Below are 19,011 nucleotides of genomic sequence, written 5' to 3' on the forward strand. Positions count from 1 at the left end.
AATCTGCCTGTAACCTTCTGTTGCTCGCTGAACTGCATGTCAAGATGTGCGATGCCTTGCTCTCAGACACCACACCACACTATGCACCGCCTGGCTGCACTATGTGCTATGGCGTCTCAGAGCAAGGCGTTGCACGTACACTTAGAATTTTTTTGGCCCGAGCATCAGCTTGTAACCTTCTGTTGCTCTCTGGACTGCATGTCCAGATATGAGATGCCTTGCTCTCAGGCGGCACACAGGCGCTGCACTGTGTGGTGCAGCGCCTTGGTGTTAGGCGCCATGCATTTGTTAACTGCAAAATCATAAAAGTGACTATTGGATACATTTTCATTCAACATTTTGATTAATAATAGATAACATGCATCGCTAATACAACATTAAGGAACAACATTATCACAATTTAAACATCACTTCAACTTGAACAAAGACAACAAGTTCAACATCACTAAGAGGTACCGTCACTTCGAATTCAACAAAAACAAGTTCAACATCACTAAGAGTGCTACAAGTTCAGCAACATGAGAAAATGATGACTAGTCGAGTTACATAAGAAAATGACGACGGCGACTAGTTCCTTCCGCGCTTATTGCCGCATCTTCCCCTCTTGACAGCTATCTTCTCCTTCCTAGAAGGAGCAACCGGCTCTGGATCCTCCTCCTCCACCTTGTTCACATAATCATCCAAGCTCGCCATCCGCGAGGTGCCACTGACCGTCCCCTTGCCTTTATTGTTGAACTCTTTGGGCATGTACCGATCAATTCCCGTCCTAGGCTTTAACATGTATGCTGACCGAACTTGATAGTTCTGCAAGGTCATGTCATCATCAACCTATCATAAAAGCAAACGATATGGTAAAGAACGTGCGTCATGATGAACTTAGCAATGCATCAAAGAGATGAATATGTGCTATTGTCATACCTATTGGGTGAGCACACCCTCACCCTCCAGATGAGCTGCCAATGTAGTCTCATCCTCCAAATGAGTCCCATGCTCAGATTGGGGATCAGAGGGTGTAGCGGACCTAAGCAACGTAGGTTCTGAGTATTCGGGGTCACGGCCACCGACAAGGTTGGAAAACCGCCTTAACCTTTGGCCCTGACGCTGTAACATGGACAAGTGAATACGATATCAAACTTAGCAACATATGTAACATGGACAACTGAATGATATTTATACCTTAATGAATGCTTGAAGTTCACCTTCCTCTTTGCCTTTTCCAAGCGGGGTTGTTTCCAGAATAGCCTGGCTTTTATCAGTTGATTTCTTGATCTGGTTGCTCTGTGGACGGGAATGACATAAAGATGTTACTCAAGCAAAGATGTAATATGGCCAATGGTGAAATGCAGAGGGGAACACTTTACAAGAAAGTTCATCACTGGAGCATAAGGGACTCGGGTCCCTTCCTTGACATATTTGTTGTATTTGTGCTGGGATAGCTCATCAAAGGCAGTGGGATCTTCCAAAATCTCCTCACCATACGTCGGCTTGCATAACTCCACACGAGTACTTTCAAGATACCATTTCAGGTAATTGTTGAACGCAAGTGGGCAGTGCTCACGAAGCTTGGATCCTGCAGTAGCCCGAGCTTTCTCCACACTAAGCTCGAACATGGTGACATAGTTCTTATGATGTTTGTCCCAGTCCTTGATCTTTCGCTACTCTTTCATATCCAATCTGCATGTTAAAACATCAAATATTAGCACCATCAAAAAGGACCTAAAAATGCTAAGTGCACAAGGTTAATTCCATCTTACCTGTGAAGTGCTTTGTCTATGTCCTGCCATTCTGATGGGTGAGCCTGGAACAAACCAAACTGGCGGTACATACGATGCGGCATGTGAAGCTCAATCGCCCGGTTGCATATGAGTGGGCACTGCATAAGCCAAAGATGCCTATCCCGCATGCACATCGGATTCAGGATGAAATCTCCTGCATTACCTAATCTATCGCCAACTCCATATGGCTCCCGTTCCACCTACAACATAGCACAACAAGCAACATTGATGTTGAGTTCTCATGAAAGCATGAGAATGAGTGAAGTAGTGTGAATGCTTACCTGCTTAGCAGTAATCATGTCCAACTCGTTGGTGTACTGCCTATACATCATAGTGACATCGCTAGTCTTCTCGGTTACCACATCCCACTTCTAAGCCCAGGTGGGGAGCCATAGTTCATCGCCGTGGTCGTCCCAAGCCCTGTACGTTATGTCCTTCAGGCTTCTGACCGGCAAGCGCTCCCAGCTCCATACAGAAAGTACGAGCATACAACCACCAATACATCCATCCCTTGAGATCCTACAACAAGCATCGTCCAACTGCACATAAAGGAAAACGTGGTTCACTTAGAACAAAATTGCAATGATAATGTTGCAATGAAGTGAAAACAAACAACTGACTACCTATCGGTACAGGTAGGCCGGTGCCACCAAACCCTGACTCCATTGGTTGTCGAAGACGGTGAACGCCTTAAGCCACATCCATGGAGCGTTCTTGCTAGTGGCATCAGCAAACGAAGTCCTGGAGATAACGTACCACATGTAGACACGAGCATATGTCTGCACCACATCCTCATTAGCATCCTGAGGGCAATGCGCAAAGTTTGCAACAATCCAGGTGAATGGAGCTCCGACTGCGACTCTTTCCTTCTTCTCCCCCTCACCTACTGGAGCCTCTGCAGGAGACATACCAATAAGGGCCTCCATTTGCTGGCACCACCGATCAAAATCGATGCTCATACAGAGAGGCTTCCCCTTGATGGGAAGATGGTGATCAAGGCGACATCTTGGAGCGTCACGGTCATCTCCTCGGTCCATAAATGGAAGTTGTGTGTCTCCATCCTCCACCAATCAACCAGCACAGTGATTGTTGCAGCATTGAGGTTCGGCGTCGACCGGCTGACTAGCTGAATGAATGGGAGGAGTCCTGTCTGCCTGATGTATGGTGTGTACTGCTCATCGTAGGGCATGACACCACAAGAGACACCGTGAGACCAAATCTTCAAAGGTTGAAGAAACTGCAAACAAGCAAGCCAGAGTATTAAATACGGGGCATGTCTATTTGAACTAAACACAAATTCCAAAATACCAACTAATATCATTATTACCTTCTTCATCTCTGACATAAAGAAGGCCCGGTGTTGAGTGTCATAAAAACCATTGAGAAGCCAAACCATCCTACAAATTTTCAACAAAAACAATCCATGAGCATTATTTACAATGAAAGCATGTCAACAATGATCACAAAAATGTTATGTATTGACAACAATATTGGGTTGCACAATGGAAGCATTATCTACAGTACTTACTCAATATTGGGTTGACAATTATCATCTCAAATATAATCTACACAAACATGCCAACATGTATATTGTCAAAGCTGTTTCAAATCCTTATGGAAGCATATATTGTCAAATCTAGGGTTATAAATCATCTATAAATCAAATCCCTATGAAAGCATACGTGATTATTAATTCAAATGTACATACAAATTCCTATGTATGCGATTTACAATACAAATCAACAACATAATGTTCCCCAGTGTTTACAAGTAATCTACATAGGCTAAATCAACACACATTCAATCTATTTCCCATAGAAATTTCAAATCAATCAAAACTAGGGTTTCATCACAAACATGAAGAATGGGGATGGTTTTTTAGATAGAAAGAAAGGGATTGGAGGAGATTACCTTCTAGGATGGATTGGGCAACAAATCCACAGACGAAATCTTCAAATCTGAAGTTCTTTGGACAAATGATTGAGAGGGGGAGTGGAGAGAGCCGCTGTCGTCGTCTCCGTTCCAACCATTGGAACGAATGGGTGGGGATGGGGAAGGGCCGGCCCGCTGCGGTTACTAAGTCAGCGTGCAGCGCCTATGCGCTAGGCGCTGCACATGGCTGTGTGGCACCTACTCTCTAGGCGTTGCACGGCCAGGTGTGGGGCCGTGCCTGGACCAGGGATGCCACGCTGACCGGACGTGCAGCGCCTTGGAGCTAGGCGCTGCACAGTGGGGTGCATCGCCTTGCTGTCGGACGCTACATGAAAAGGTCAGTTGAGCGATTTTTTTGAAAGCAGTTCATTTTGCGAAATCTTTTTGTTCACATGTCAATTTTGTCGTTTTTGTCATATTTTGAAGGACTCTACTCAATATTCACACTGGATGCTCCCACCAGCATAGCACGGTCACGTGACCGGACACATGCCGCTCCAGCACTGGTGCTCGGCCTCACCCACTAAACTGCACTGCTCTGTATATAGTATATTAACGTCTTGCCGAATCCCTGCTATCGCGGGCCTCAAATCCGTCAATGGCGTCCACGCCCTCCCTCACCCTCCTCCTCGCTCTTCTGCTGCCCCTCATCCCTCTCGCCGTCGCAGCTCCGGAGAAGCACCTCGTGACCCACCTCCCGGGCTTCGGCGGCGCCCTCCCATCCAAACACTACGCCGGGTACATAACCGTGGACGAGAGCAATGGCAGGAGTCTGTTCTACTACCTGGTGCTGTCGGAGCGTGATCCGGCCATCGACCCCGTCGTGCTCTGGCTCAACGGCGGCCCCGGCTGCTCCAGCTTCGACGGATTCGTCTACGAGAACGGTCTGGATTGATCTTATTCTTACCTCTCTTCGGGACCGGCAGTTTCTTTTGTTATCTTCTTGTGATTTTGGCTGGGATGACCCGTCCGGTGCCCTGTTCTTTGTTCAGGTCCCTTCAACTTCGAGCGCGGAAGCACTCCCGGAGGGCTGCCCAAGCTGCAGCTCAATCCCTACAGTTGGTCAAAGGTAATCCGCATACCTGAACACAGTTTAGGAGCACAGGCCTATCCCGCAGCAGCCTGCCCAGAATTTAGGAGTACTAATCTTGTTCAGCTCTACTAATTTGTCATAGAACGAGCAGTATTTTTTTCCATGCCAAGTGATTGAATAAATGTGTCATTAAACTGGAGTAACTAGGTTTCAAGCATGATGTACCTGGACTCCCCTGCTGGTGTTGGGATGTCATACTCATTGAACAAATCGGATTACAAAACAGGTGACTTGAAAACCGCAGCCGATGCGCATATCTTCCTTTTGAAGGTAATAATCTCTGCTTCAGTTGCGATAATTTACATGACATAATGCAAGAAACTGGATGCTGATTTTACTCGTTGTTGCAGTGGTTCGAGTTATACCCGGAGTTTCAGTTGAACCCATTCTACATTTCCGGAGAGTCATACGCAGGGATATACATTCCTACACTAGCTGATGAAGTTGTTAAAGGTGGATTTTGTCACTCACAGCGAGTAGATTATTCATAGTTGAGATCAGAAGTTTCTTACATCTCATCTTTACGTCGTTACAGGGATACAGATGGCTCTGAAGCCAAGAATCAATTTGAAGGTCATTCCCACTAACATTTTATTCGTCGCCATTTAGTTGTGCATGCAAACTTGTGTGTGAGTTTACAGTCTGAGGTGTTTGCATCCAGGGCTATCTAATTGTTTTTTTTCTTCTTCTTCTTTTTGCGGGAGCCAGGGCTATCTAATTGGTAATGGAGCAACCGACGCAGACTACGATTTAAACTCTTTTGTGCCGTTTGCACATGGAATGGGTCTCATATCAACTGACTTGTTTGAGGTGTTTTGCTTCGTCTTGTTTCTGCATAATTGCCGGTGCCACAAGTAGTTTCATTGTGGACAGATAGCAAGCTAGCAGTGTCTTGACTGTTTGCCCTGTTTCAGGATGTCAGTGCTGCTTGCCACGGCACATTCTGGGGAAAAGTTAATGATGTGTGCCAAGAAAATATAGATAGAGTCCGCTGGGTAATGTCCATGTACCAGAACCTGTAAACCGACAAGCAAATACGCAACCTTCCAAATTCTGTAAGGCCTCAATCTGTGTTGTCATCTGCAGGAACTGAAAGACCTGAACACGTACAACATTCTTGCACCATGCTACCACCACCCTGAAGTCCAAGAGACAGCGTTCGTGAACAGCAGCTTGCCATCAAGCTTCAGAAAGCTAGGTGAAACAGAGAGGCCTTTCCCAGTGAGGAAGAGGATGGCGGGGCTTTCATGGCCTCTCGGTCTTCCTGTGAGCAGCGGACATGTCACGTTGTGGCCCGAGCTTGGCGGTAGATCACTTCCATGCACGGTATGAAAATTATATCAATGACCTTATAGTTATATGTGGATCATTTACAATTTGTTGTTTTCATTTTCCATACACATACATCATTTCATAAGTATGGTTGGTCCTCTCATTTATAATAATTATATGTCCTCACAGAGTGATGAACTTGCTACTATATGGCTGGATGATGAAGATGTAAGAGCTGCCATTCACGCCAAAGCGGTATGATGGTTGATGCGAGACAAATTAGTGTGAATTTAATCCTAAAATTGGCACAAATTAACTAACTCTTGTTTGTCGGGAATAACCTCGATCGAAATTGGCACATCAGAAAAGCTTAATTGGATCATGGGAATTGAATACTGCAAGAATAGACTACACTCATGATACAGGCAGCATGGTGGAGTATCACAAAAAATTCACAGCCATGGGATATCGCGTACTTATTTACAGGTATGGGGCACACCTGCAACTTGATCATTTGACAATGTTAACACCGAGTAACTTGTTTTCTGCAAAAGAAGACATCGATTAATATATGGAATCAACTTAGGGTGAAGGTTCAGTAGAGAACAGGTTGAACTACTAGGAAATAATACATTTAATTGTCCAATCAAAACTGACTTTTTTCTAGTAAAGCAAAACTAACAGATTGGTTGTGCATAATACATTTTCTGCTTACGGTTATTGCTTAAGAACGGAAGGAAAAAAATTCATATTTGAATAGGATAGCGAAGCACAAGCCTCGATTCAATGTAAAGAACGTGAATATAACCTTCAGGAAAAAAAAACCTTTCAAACTTTAGTCCTAATATTTATTGTGGGTAAATTGGTTCAGATAATAGTATTAGACTCTTGATACCTGGAATTTTTTCGAAAAGAGGGGATGCCCCTCGGCCTGTGCATAAAGTGATGCACACAGCCTTTCTTGGTACCTGGAATAGAAAATAGCTTTATCAATAAGGATACCTTTAACCCACATGCTTACACTGATGTACATGTGTTGTGCTTAAGGCATAAAGTTGTCCATTTAGAATGCTTCAAACGAACGGTGGAAACACAACCGTCAGAGAGAATCACTCTGTAAACAAATATAAGACGTTTTAAATCACTAAAGTAGATGGCTGTGTGCATCCTATGATGCAGAGGCCAGGGTAATCCCCTTTTCAAAAAAAAATCACTAAAGTAGTGACCTAAAATGTCTCACATTTATTTTCAAAAGAACTTCTCGAGATCTGGTTGGCAAGATTAGGCACTCTCTCCCTCCCCTCGAGTTGCTCCCGCGAGCGACCGAGGGGATAACCCTAGCAGCCGGCGCGCGTTCCCCCTCCCTCCCTTCCCTCCCCTCGCCGCCGCCTGTCCGCGCTGCTGGGCAAAGCCCGGTGGGTGCTGGCGGCGGAGGGGCCCTTTCTCTCCCTGCTCATGGGGGCTTGGCGCGGGCGGCTGTGCTCGGCGGCGGAGTTGCGAAGCGGCATGCCGGGCATGGAGGGCTGGACGCAGGTGTTGCAGGACAGATGCGTGGCCGAGGTGGCGGTGGCGGTGGCGGTGGCGGCGGCGGCTTCGGCTGGATCTGCCCCGCGGGTGGCGCGGGCTGCGGCGGCTCTGTTTGAGGCGTGCCTGGTAGCCGATGGGCGGCTCAGGCAACGGTCGACGCCCTCTCCTCTACTCTTTGGCTGGTGCGTGTGGTGGACGGTGGCGGACGGCTGGTGGATACCAGCAGCTCGACGGGGGTGCCGTTGGCTGGCCGGTGGTGGTGGGGGCGATCCGGGGAGGGAGGCAGGGGGCCTCCTGACCGTGCCGATGTCTCGGTGATCCATGTCCCCGATGGAGTGGTGCGGTGGCTGCGGCGAGGACGAGGCCGGCGGCTGCCGGCGCCCCTCCCCTGCCTGGATCTAGCCGGCTGGGCCGCCTTCCCACCAAAGGGTCCGTTTTGGGGTGGAAGGAGGTGCCTTCTACCTCTTCACCGGTCGGTGGTGTCCATTAGCCGTTGTGGTGGTTGCGGGGGGGTCTTGGATGCCGTGGCGGCGGCCTCAGTGGTGGTGGTAGTCGTGTTGCTTGTGGGCGGGGTGTGCGGCTCAGGTGTGGGCTGGTCGCTATGGCCATTCGGGCGATGCGGCAGCCGGTGCTTCGGCGAGCGGAGGTGTTTTGAAGGTGGAGGGTGCGCCAGGAGAGATCCCCTGCTCGGCTTCGGTTGGGCCGACGATGGCGGCGTCCGCGGGCGTCGTCTCCTTCCTGAAGGCGTCGTCGTGGCTACTCTCCTCCTTCGGATGGTCCAGGTGAAAACCATGATCCTTTAGATCCGACGGCGACGGCGCTCCGGTGTCGTTCTCCTTCTTGAAGGCGCCGTCTTTGGAGGCCTACTTTCGCAGAGCTCAGCTTCGTGGTTGTTCCTTTACCTGTTGTATCCGGCCTTGGGTGTGTTGTGTGGTGGTGTGGTGTGGTGTTGAATTGTTTGCGATGATTGTTATCGGTGATGGTTGCTTTATAATATAAACGGGGGGAAACCCTTTTTCGGTATTGTGGATTTTTGGCACTATGGGTCACAAATTGGTCATCTTTTACAACTCACAAGTGTGTGTGTTTTTCTTTTGCGAATAACTCACAAATGTGTAACTTTGTCACTTTGTTAGTGCTCATACTTTTGTGCAATACATACTTGTGTGATAAATTTGAAATGTGCAGCCTCCCCTTTTTTGCAACACGGGGTATGTACCGGTACTCACCTTTGCATTTTTCCGATATGTAATCACTTTATTGAAAAAGAGAAATGATGTTTAACAACTTTTGGGTGTTTAATTGTACAGTGGAGATCATGATCTGTGTATCCCTTTCACTGGAACGGAGGCATGGGTCAGATCATTAGGCTACCGAGTTGTCGATTCATGGCGCCCATGGCACTTTGGGGGTCAAGTTGCTGGGTATGATGTTCTACCATTTTTCTCTACAACTGTACATGTTTCTCCTTGATTATTCACCATTCACATATGTTTCTGATTTAGTTATATATCTGCCATCGGATGCGCCAATTGATAGATGACGAGAACTCTGTCTAACATAACTAGCATGCATGTTTTTATCACTATTTTTTTGAAACAGATGCAAATGTTTTGCCACGTCTCATTAGTTAAGTAGAGTTGCCCGGTCCTTAGCTGTTTTGGACTTCATGTTAGGATTAACAAAACATAAAAAAAAAAAGCATTTATCTGAACTGATTTAAGTTCCCTGCTTTATGCGACCGCAGATATACACAAGGCTATGATCACAATCTCACCTTCCTCACCATAAAGGTATGTAAGCAAGCTTTGAAGTCCATCTGGAGAATGTTGTAGAGACACAAACTTAAATCGACAAGAGTTTATTATATGGCTGAGGCTTTCTGACAAGCACCATGTTTCAGGGATCTGGACACACTGTTCCTGAGTACAAGCCTAAAGAATCGCTGGCATTCTACACCCACTGGCTGTTTGGAGAAAAGATCTAAAATTGATCTAAATGAAACAATCAAATTTTGTAGACATGCATCTTATTTTTTTTTCCTAGCTGTTTTTATTGTAGATTTTGATAAAGACTGTACCTGTACCTGTACCTGTTTTCAGTGTGAAACACAATAAACAATCCAAGGCTCTGATAAATTTCCGCGTACATTCTCTTTCTGAGCGTTAGAAACACCAGAGAAGCAGGTGAAATAGACATAAAACTGGACATTAGCATTCTACCAGAAAACATTACACCGGCGACTCAGAAAGCTACTGCAGAAAGAAATATCATGATGATCTAGAGAAATACTAGCAACCAAGGTTTCAGCTACAACAACCCATACAGTTCCTCCCAAAAGGACACAATCAGAGAGCAAACAAATTACACAAGTGAACCTTCAATGTCTCGTGCAGAATGGATAGTTAAAATGACATCAGAAACACACTGAAGTTACTTATTGCAATCATCCTAGCCCAGAAACATTTTCACTAGAACAAGTTCATTTATGGAAGGTATCCATGTCGGAGCAAAACAGCAGAGCCATGCCCAGTAGGCTATCAGCAACTTGTCACTGCAACCCACGCACACATCAACACTACAGTAGCTCCATGTCAGCTGCAGTGGCTGAACCATTGGCGTAAACAGGGTGGAGAGTGTGCCCAGCTACAGGTTCAACATGAATCCATTTCCTGCCAGTCAGCTTATTCCGCTCGAACCGCACATGGCCTTCCTTCAGAGAGAAGATAGTGTGATCCTTCCCCATGCCAACATAGTTCCCAGGATGGAAGCGGGTTCCTCTTTGTCGTACGATGATGTTTCCTGGTTCCACTTTCTGGAAAAATAAAACAAGTGTAAACGTTGGAGAGAGGTATGAGATCATTTTCCTTTTTTTTGGCTATAATAATGAGATGAGTACAGCGACTACCAATGTTACAATGTATGGTATGATTAAAGCAGATGCCAAAATACCAAAAGTAGGACCCTGATAAGTGCCACATGTGTGGCACGAAGCAATTCCGCCCTGATGTTTTTTGATGACAAGTTTAGTTACCCGAGGATTGCAACTTTAGTTGTGAAGCATGGCAACTTTCTGTTTGGATGGCAAGTTTCAGTTTTTTTGGAGTTTTTTTTCATTTGGCAACTTTCATGTAAAAAAGGTCTGGGTGGTGTTACTTCGTGCCAAACGTGTGGCACTTATCATTTGGGCAAAAGTATTAGCTATTTTCACGTAATTTAGGAAATTATTCAGCTAATCTGGTTCAAGGCCATGAACAAGAAGAAACATCAAAACCACGAGGAGCACTTGAAGACGGTACCTCTCCACCAAATTTCTTAACACCCAGATACTTGGGGTTAGAGTCGCGGCCATTTTTCGTTGACCCAGCAGTCTTTTTTGTGGCCCAACGCCTAAACACCAAGCTCATTCCTCCAGATGTCTCTGGAATTAAGTACATACAAAATAAGGATCAGGCCACTGGCCCAGAAAAGGAAGATGTAAATTCTAAACTTTGATGTCACAGACTGTCTAAAGCCTAAGCTCATTACCTGTTGAGCTAGTGTACACTGGAACATTTGAGATCAGTTCTTTGATGTTTACTCTCCTGAAAACTGATGAGAGGGCCATCTTGCTTGCCACAGTTCACCTGTAGTCACTATAAGGATTCTCTCAAATATACTCCCTCCGTTCCAAAATAGATGACCCAACTTTGTACTAACTTTGTACTAAAGTTAGTACAAAGTTGGGTCATCTATTTCGGAACGGAGGGAGTAGACATTAATAAAGTACTGTGGACAAAAAACAAATTATACTCATGCATTGTGCTTTTTTCTGCATTCCATGGTGATTACTCCCTCCGTTCCTAAATATAAGACCTTTTAGGGATTTCACTATGAACTACATACGGATGTATATAGACATACTTTATAGTGTAGATTCACTCATTTTGCTCCCTATGTACTCTATAGTGGAATCCCTAAAAGGTCTTATATTTAGGAATGGAGGGAGTAGTTTTTACAATACGTTGCTCTAATTTTACTAAGCTAGAGAGACAACCTATAAATGTCCAAAAGGGCTCCACTAACCTATGTTCTGCTATGTTAATACTTTTGGTGAGGGGGGTTAACCGAACAGAAATGGTATTTTGGACATTTACTGAGATGAGATCAAAATATGGCGGTGATGTGTGTGTGTGTGGGGGGGGGGGGGGGGGGCACAGAACGGGAGGCAGAAATAGCAGCGGCAGACGGCAGCAAGCAATTGAGGACGGGGGAAGACCGAGGAGAGTTGGCCGGGGAAGATACCTTGCTTGCGGACGGGGGAAGAGCTGAGGCGACAGGCGACGGGCGATGGAGGTGGAGGCGGCTCCCGGCAGCGGCGGCGCGCTTGTGCACAGATGCGCCAGGGAATGGATCGTCGCCTTGGTGGAGCGAGACGAGGACGAGACCTTGTTCCTACGCTGCTGGGCAAACCTAAGTGGGCCGGTCATGGCGCAGCCCATTTAGTCATAGTTTTTGGGCGCTGCTAAGGCGTCGGTCAGCCCGCGGATCATTTTGAAAGTCCCGCCGCCTCGCAAGCTGTTCGATCTGACGGATGGAGCGATGGAGGGTCACTTTCTAGGACAACGCTAACGCCCACACGTGTGGTGAGAGCCAAAACCGTCCACACGCCCTATAACATACAGACTACGCCATGTCACCGCATGCATGCATGTGGAAATCTTTTTGGATTTTCAGTTTTTAAAATGTTTTATCTCTTAAATGAAAAATCCGATTGAAGATCCGTTTTCACCATTAAATCCCTCGCGACGAGATCTTCGAAACTAGATCTCATATCAATATATTTCGACGATTTTTTTTTGTTAAAAGTTGCCATGTCTATTGCACATGAATTGCCATGATGTTTACACTAAAGTTGCCATGTTATGTTTCAGCTATTTTCTTCTATATTAAAAAGTAAATTTTGACATACTATAAAACGGAGAATTAAGAAACTAGACTTGCCATGCACCATAAACTAAAATTGCCATGGTTCATGCAAAAAAATATTTTCATGGTCAAAATACTGGAATTGCCATCATCAAAAACTTGCCATGATCTACAAACTAAAATTGCCACATGGCAACTTTAGTTTAAGCACCATGGCAACTACGGTGTAAACATCATGGCAACTTTTGGGCAAAAAAAAATTTCGTCGAAACATATCAACATGGGGTCTAGTTTTGAAGATCTCGTCGAGACGGATTTAATGGTGAAAACGGATTTTTAATTCGCTTTTCTCATTAGGAGATAAAATATTTTTAAGCCGAAAACCAAAAAGATTTATGTTGATGTCATCTGTTCATACGTGGCAAAATGAGTGCTGATGGAGGCGTGTGGGCGATGTGCAAACGCCCACACGTGTGGGCGTTAGTTTTTCCGCACTTTCTATCACTGCAACACACGTCGTGTTGCAGAAAATTTCCGCAACATGGATTATGTTGCAGAAAATTTTGCAACATAGGTCAAGTTGCAGATTATTTTTGCAACAGATGTCGTGTTACAGTTTTTTTCAACAGATGCCTTGTTGCAATAATTTTTGACGACAGAGGCCTCGTTGGAATTTAATTTGTTTTGTAACAGAGGTCTTGTTACAAAATTTTTTCTGCAACAGAGACCTTGTTGCAGGAATTCGTTGTAGCTACCAGCAAGCAGCGACCACGTTGACCGAAAGAAAGATTGATGCTCCCTCGGGATGGCGGGACATGGACGTAGCTCCTAGCGGTGGACGCGGACACCGATGCTTCCCCGGGACGGCAGATGCAGCTTGAGTTCGGTCGCACCGTGACGGTCGACGTTCATGATGGAGGCGGCCGGCTCGTCGGCGTGTTGCCGGCGGCGGTCGAAGTAGCGCGAGGAGGCGCCGCCTTGACGGGAAGCTCGGGAGGAGCATGGGTGATCACTGCTCTCGTGGGGATCCAGATCCAGATCCCGCAACACACCAGTTGTTGCGGTGGGGGATATTACAACAATGACTCAGTTGCGGAACCTAGCCTAGGTAGTACGTTGCTCCTAGCCATCTGATTAAAATCAGATCCAACAGCCACGGAGGCGGACGACGCATAGGTCGTTATCTGTCGGGTGATGCTAATCATTTCCCATAGTTATCTTAATTTTCGAAAACATAAAGGACGGCGCTAGGCGCCGGCCGGCGGATGTATTAGAATTATCCGCCGCACCGAGGTCCGTTCGATGCGAGCACTAACAGCCATTAGATCTAACAAACCGCATCGGCTGACCCCGTCATAACTTCCTGAAACAACGGCTCTGTTTCAGAAACAATATCCCCTGGTCACTTGTTCGGTAATTAATATATGTATATATATGATTAAGACTACAAGAGCCATCAAGTAGGCTATAGTACTTCGGTTAAGACTTTCGAAACAAGGTATGGATTTCATATCATGAGGACAGAATGATAAGACTACAAGAGCTATCAAGTAGGATATAGTACTTTGATTAAGACTTAAGAAACAAGTTCTAGGGGCCAAAAAGCTTGTGTAAATTACCGAACTTAGGCGTGACAATTGGATCCCAAGATGGAGGCAACTTGTCCACCCCAACAAGAACCCAGGCTGCTGGCTGTCAAAATAAGAACATATCAGAACCTCCCAATCAGTAATTAAAAATGAAACAGGGAAAATCAGGTATATTCCAATCAGGTTACATCATATCATATCTTTCAGTTCAGGCAATACTCCAATTTGCAATCAAGTACAGACTCAAAACATGAACTCGCAGTATCTATATAATCTGGCGAACTGTCATTTTACACAGCCTAACAGTTAGGACCAGACATACTATCAATCTAAATACAGAGGAAGTTATACCAGTTGAAGAATGTCTGTGTAAAGATTTGCAAAATATGCACAGCTGTATCTTGCTGATACTACACTAATCAAGATGTTAGATTCTACACATCAAACAGCAGCCAACAGAGAAGGTGAAGGCTTTGATTCTACACATAGCGACATCAGACAGCAGTAAACAGAAACGAAAGCTGCGGCAAAACTCTGGCGAGTCAATACAGACTTTACAAAGCGACCCAGTAGTTCAGAGACGAGAGGAAACTGACCACCATTTTATAAGGTGAGGTGTTGGGCTGATCACTAAGCATCAACATTCTCTGCTATACAACATTGACTTGTGGGATCCAAAAATATTTCCTGATTGGTCCATTCAAGCAATTTCTAACTGGCCAACCTGTAATCTGCAACCTACTTCTGAAAGAACTAGTGAAAGACGCCATGATTTACTAACAACCAAGAAAACGAACAGAAGAATATTCTGCACAGTATAAGTTTCCATTTCAAATAGAACATACCACTGCACCGATAGATTAATCTATTAGCAAAACAGTCAAGCAAAGATAAGTTTAGGCTGGCTGACACCCGAGAAAGCACATACTTGGCTCTTATTCAACCATTCAAAACAATTCTGAGAGAATTGAAAATAAGAGAATTCAATAGTCTCCCAGAGAACAGGTAACTTCTAACTTTAGCAGCAGCAGTGCAAAGAACAAGCGGTCAAACTTAACCAATGAATTATATAGAACAATAGTAACTCCAAAATTCAGCTAAACAACTGCAAGTTGCCAATTACACACTGGAAATGCAACATACAGCAGATCATCCAACAACAGATAACTTTCGGTTAAATTCAACCAACCCATACAAAAGAGAAGCAAGCACCAGGCATATCAGCACATGGTCACAGCACATACAGACAACAGTTCCAACATCAAATTTGCTCCATGGTCACAGCACATACAGACAACAGTTCCAACCTCGCCTATCAAACGGGCTCTCGGGGTTTTCCGCGGGTTCTGGGCCGCGCAAGGAATATCGGCTTGAATCCCCCCCAAACCACGCGTACCAAACGAGGCCTTAGACTTTATTTGGTAGAAGTGGATTGGGGAGGTTTGGAGAGGGAGGGATTTCAGGGGATTGGGTGAATCCCTTCCTTCCACCCAATCCCCTCAAAACCCCTTGCATACCCAAAACCCCTCCATTCACAATCCTCTTTGTTTAAAATTTCTGTTTGGTAGGCATGGTTTGTCATATTGACATAACATGTTGTAGAACATTTAAAAATCCAATCTTTACAATGTAACTAACACCCCTTATATCCTTGCTACAAATTTGTAAAGGTCACCTAATAAAAATGAGACAAAGTTGCTACAGGGGAATAATTTAGTAACAGATTTTCCCAGCAGAAACATAATTTTGCATGACTTGAAATTAATATCTCATCAACTGATACAATGACAAGGAATTATATGAAATAAAACAGCAACGATCAGGTATATTTCGAAGTTCCATAACCCCACATCAGACCATGAAAGTGTCACCATCAGCACTGGGTTAGATTGTGTACAGAATCACTAGAATAGGGCTGACTTTCTGAATTTTCAAACGAGTAAATGGTGTTAAAGCTCCCAATGAGATCCTGCCCCTGAAAAGAAAATTCATTGTGAAGTTACCCAATCTGGTCAAATAAAATCTTTCCATCCTTAGTCTGCACATCTCCTGTTATCATTTGGCACCCAAACATCTGATCAAAATAATTTAATAGAAAAAGTAGTACACATGTACAACATGATGATGGAATTAAACCAAGACTTAGGTCAATGGTGAATTCAACAAAATCGTCAAAGGCAAAAACACAAGGTTCAGAACAACAACAAAAAAAATCTCGAGCAGATCACAGAGTTCAAATTGAAGCAACTGACATCTTCCAAAGTGAAGCAAAGCACATTTGAAACTAACAAGAATAGGGCTGGACTTCTAAAATTCTTAAAATGTGTTAAAAGCTCACAATTATATATTGCCCTGGAAACAAAATTCAGTAAAAACTTGACAAATCTGATATAATACAACTTTCCATCCATACGGCAATCTGTAGTCAGTACATCTCCAAGTCATGTTAGAATCAGCAAAATGAATCATCGGCCTAAAATCTTACTGTACATTATTTATTACTACTACTATAAGGAGCACAACTGTATGGCAGAGATTAGTAACAACTATACATCATAGTAGAAATAATTTCATTACTTTCGAAGTCTCGGTTTACAAGAAGAATCACAAATTCAGTTCTTACAGCCAAAGAGCCAAGCGACAATTGGACAACTTCCATCCAGCACCAGTACTTCAATGACTTGCAGATAACTAGAGTCAACAGCCACCAAAGTAACTAAACCTAAGAGCAGGCGAAGCTTTATTCTTGCTTTCGAAATCTCAGTTTTGCAAGAGCAGCACAAATTCAGTTACCACCAATGAGCGAACAAAGCATTGGCAAACCAGGTTAATGATCATCACAACGGCAATGCTCAGTGACAACAAACAATTAAATGGGGCCATTGAATAATCTGGTGGGTACTGCACCTAATTTAGAAGTACACCCTTGTGGGTGGATCAACAACCTAGCTAGAATCTGTGTGTATATTACTAAAAGGCACAATCGCATGGCAGAGATTATAGTGATAATTACTCCCTCCGTTCCTAAATATTTGTCTTTCTAGAGTTTTCAACAAGTGACTACATACGGAGCAAAATGAGTGAATGTACACTCTAAAATATGTCTATATACATCCGTATGTGGTAGTCTATTTGAAATCTCTAAAAAGACAAATATTTAGGAACGGAGGGAGTACATCACAGCAGAAATGAATCATTCCTTTCAAAGTCTCAGTTTACCAAAAAGATTCAGAAATTCAGTTCTGGAATCATTCAGCAACTTCGATCCATCACTAAAAGCATCACGAACAGACCGAACCAGACTAACGTGAACTTGGTGACGGCCTTGTTGCCCTCGGAGACGGCGTGCTTGGCGAGCTCGCCACGGAGGACAAGGCGGGAATCATTCAGCAACTTCGATCCATCACTAAAAGCATCACGAACAGACCGAACCAGACTAACGTGAACTTGGTGACGGCCTTGTTGCCCTCGGAGACGGCGTGCTTGGCGAGCTCGCCACGGAGGACAAGGCGGCAGCAGTGGCCGGGCCGATGGAAGAAACCTACACGACGAGGGAAAAGGAGGGGAGGCGAGGCGAGGCGAGGGCAGGCGAGGACTTACCGACGGGGAGACGTCCAGTATGCCGGAGGGGTACACCGGCGTCGAGGCGGCGGGCGGCAGCGTCTTGAGGAGGAGTTGGGCGGCGACGCGTTGAGTGAGCGGCGGCGGCGGCGGCGGCTTCGTTTCCTCCAAATGCTTGAGTCCCCCCTCGAGGGCTGAGAACCACGTGGTTAGGAGGGGGTCGACGGGGATCGAAGGGGGATGGGTCGTGCAAACCACGCGAAACAAATGGGCCATCTCTGGGCCTCGCGAGGTTAATACTCTCCCCTCGTATCAAACGAGGCCTAAAGGTTTTGAAGAACAAAGGGAGTGAGGGGGAACTTGGGTTACACAAATAGTACCTAAAATCTAAAAAGCGGCCGGCCACTATTTGGTGACATTGGGCGGCCGCGCCTCAACCGCTCGATGCATCCGTATCGGGAGGCCCACCAGTACTTTGCTACCTAACAACCACTGCGCAGGGGCACACCGCTTCGTCCCTTCGTTCCAGAACAAAACACTTATCCCGATCCCCTTTCCTCGTTCGGAGCACACCATCATCGCCAGGGAGATCGATGGGGAGGTGGCTGAGCGGAGGTGCCCGGCAAGATGTCCGGATGGGAACCGAAGAAGAAGCGTTGACGTCTTGTTTCCCCCTTCTCAGAGCTGGACCTGAAGCGATCCCGTCGGCAGCGCCGTCGTTGAGGGCGGCGGCTTCGTCGTTGATGAGGTACCTTGCGCTGGCGTGATTCACTTCTTATCCTTGCGCTGGCGTGATTCCCTTCCTCCCCATGGCGCCGCCCTGCTCTTCCCCTTCCTCCCCATGGCGCCCGCCTGCTCCTTCCCTTCCTCGCCATAGTCGATGTTGCTGCTGCTGCAGATGGCTGGGCCAAGGACGACGGAGCGGCTGCCGTAGAGGGCGGCCTGTGCGGCGCGGCCAAGAACGACGGCCCAGGCCACCACAGCATCATCGACAACCTGTCTCGTTGCTCCTTCCCCAACTAGATCCAGCCCCCTCGCGGCCGTGATGAACACATAGTCAGAGAATCTTCAGATCGCCAACCAGGTTCGTCCCCGTGGATTAACATCCATGGATCTGTAGTTGATCTGCTAGGGGAAGGTAGAGCACTAGCCCCAGCGGCTTTTCACATGATTTTTGCTGATTTTGAGAGGGGGAATTGCTATGTGTAGTCAGTCTGTTTTTTTGTGCAACTAGGGCGCCGTTCCTGTGCAATTTATTATAGCCACTAGCCAAATTTGTAAGTCAGTTTTTGGTGTTAGTTCTATGCAACTAGGGATGCCTCCCTGTGCAACTAGGGATACATTACTGTGCAAC

At 45.7% G+C, this 19,011-nt stretch overlaps 2 protein-coding genes across 3 annotated transcripts; one reads left to right on the forward strand and one right to left on the reverse strand.

Moving 5' to 3' along the window:
* Nucleotides 1-4,260: 4,260 nt before the first annotated feature.
* On the forward strand, nucleotides 4,261-9,747 carry LOC123069504 (serine carboxypeptidase 1). The gene is made up of 13 exons (XM_044492381.1): nucleotides 4,261-4,591; nucleotides 4,700-4,776; nucleotides 4,948-5,070; nucleotides 5,151-5,253; nucleotides 5,336-5,373; nucleotides 5,509-5,610; nucleotides 5,715-5,795; nucleotides 5,887-6,126; nucleotides 6,262-6,327; nucleotides 6,437-6,558; nucleotides 8,910-9,023; nucleotides 9,347-9,392; nucleotides 9,503-9,747. The coding sequence occupies exons 1-13, from the start codon at nucleotides 4,306-4,308 to the stop codon at nucleotides 9,584-9,586; spliced, it is 1,482 nt and encodes a 493-aa protein (XP_044348316.1). The 5' UTR covers nucleotides 4,261-4,305; the 3' UTR covers nucleotides 9,587-9,747.
* Nucleotides 9,748-9,950: 203 nt separating this feature from the next.
* LOC123069505 (50S ribosomal protein L27) lies at nucleotides 9,951-17,938 on the reverse strand. 2 transcript variants are annotated; one of them, XM_044492383.1, is made up of 5 exons: nucleotides 17,697-17,938; nucleotides 14,127-14,199; nucleotides 11,128-11,225; nucleotides 10,899-11,020; nucleotides 9,951-10,414 (listed from the first exon to the last, which is right to left on the reverse strand). In XM_044492383.1, exons 3-5 carry the CDS (start codon nucleotides 11,204-11,206, stop codon nucleotides 10,178-10,180), a joined length of 438 nt encoding a protein of 145 aa, XP_044348318.1. In that variant the 5' UTR covers nucleotides 11,207-11,225; nucleotides 14,127-14,199; nucleotides 17,697-17,938; the 3' UTR covers nucleotides 9,951-10,177. The 2 variants fall into 2 exon arrangements, with proteins under 2 accessions (XP_044348318.1, XP_044348317.1); XM_044492382.1 differs by having other exon boundaries at nucleotides 11,128-11,234.
* Nucleotides 17,939-19,011: the final 1,073 nt, after the last annotated feature.

The sequence above is a fragment of the Triticum aestivum genome, chromosome 3B, assembly GCF_018294505.1.
Source record: "Triticum aestivum cultivar Chinese Spring chromosome 3B, IWGSC CS RefSeq v2.1, whole genome shotgun sequence".
Classification (NCBI taxonomy): domain Eukaryota; kingdom Viridiplantae; phylum Streptophyta; class Magnoliopsida; order Poales; family Poaceae; genus Triticum; species Triticum aestivum.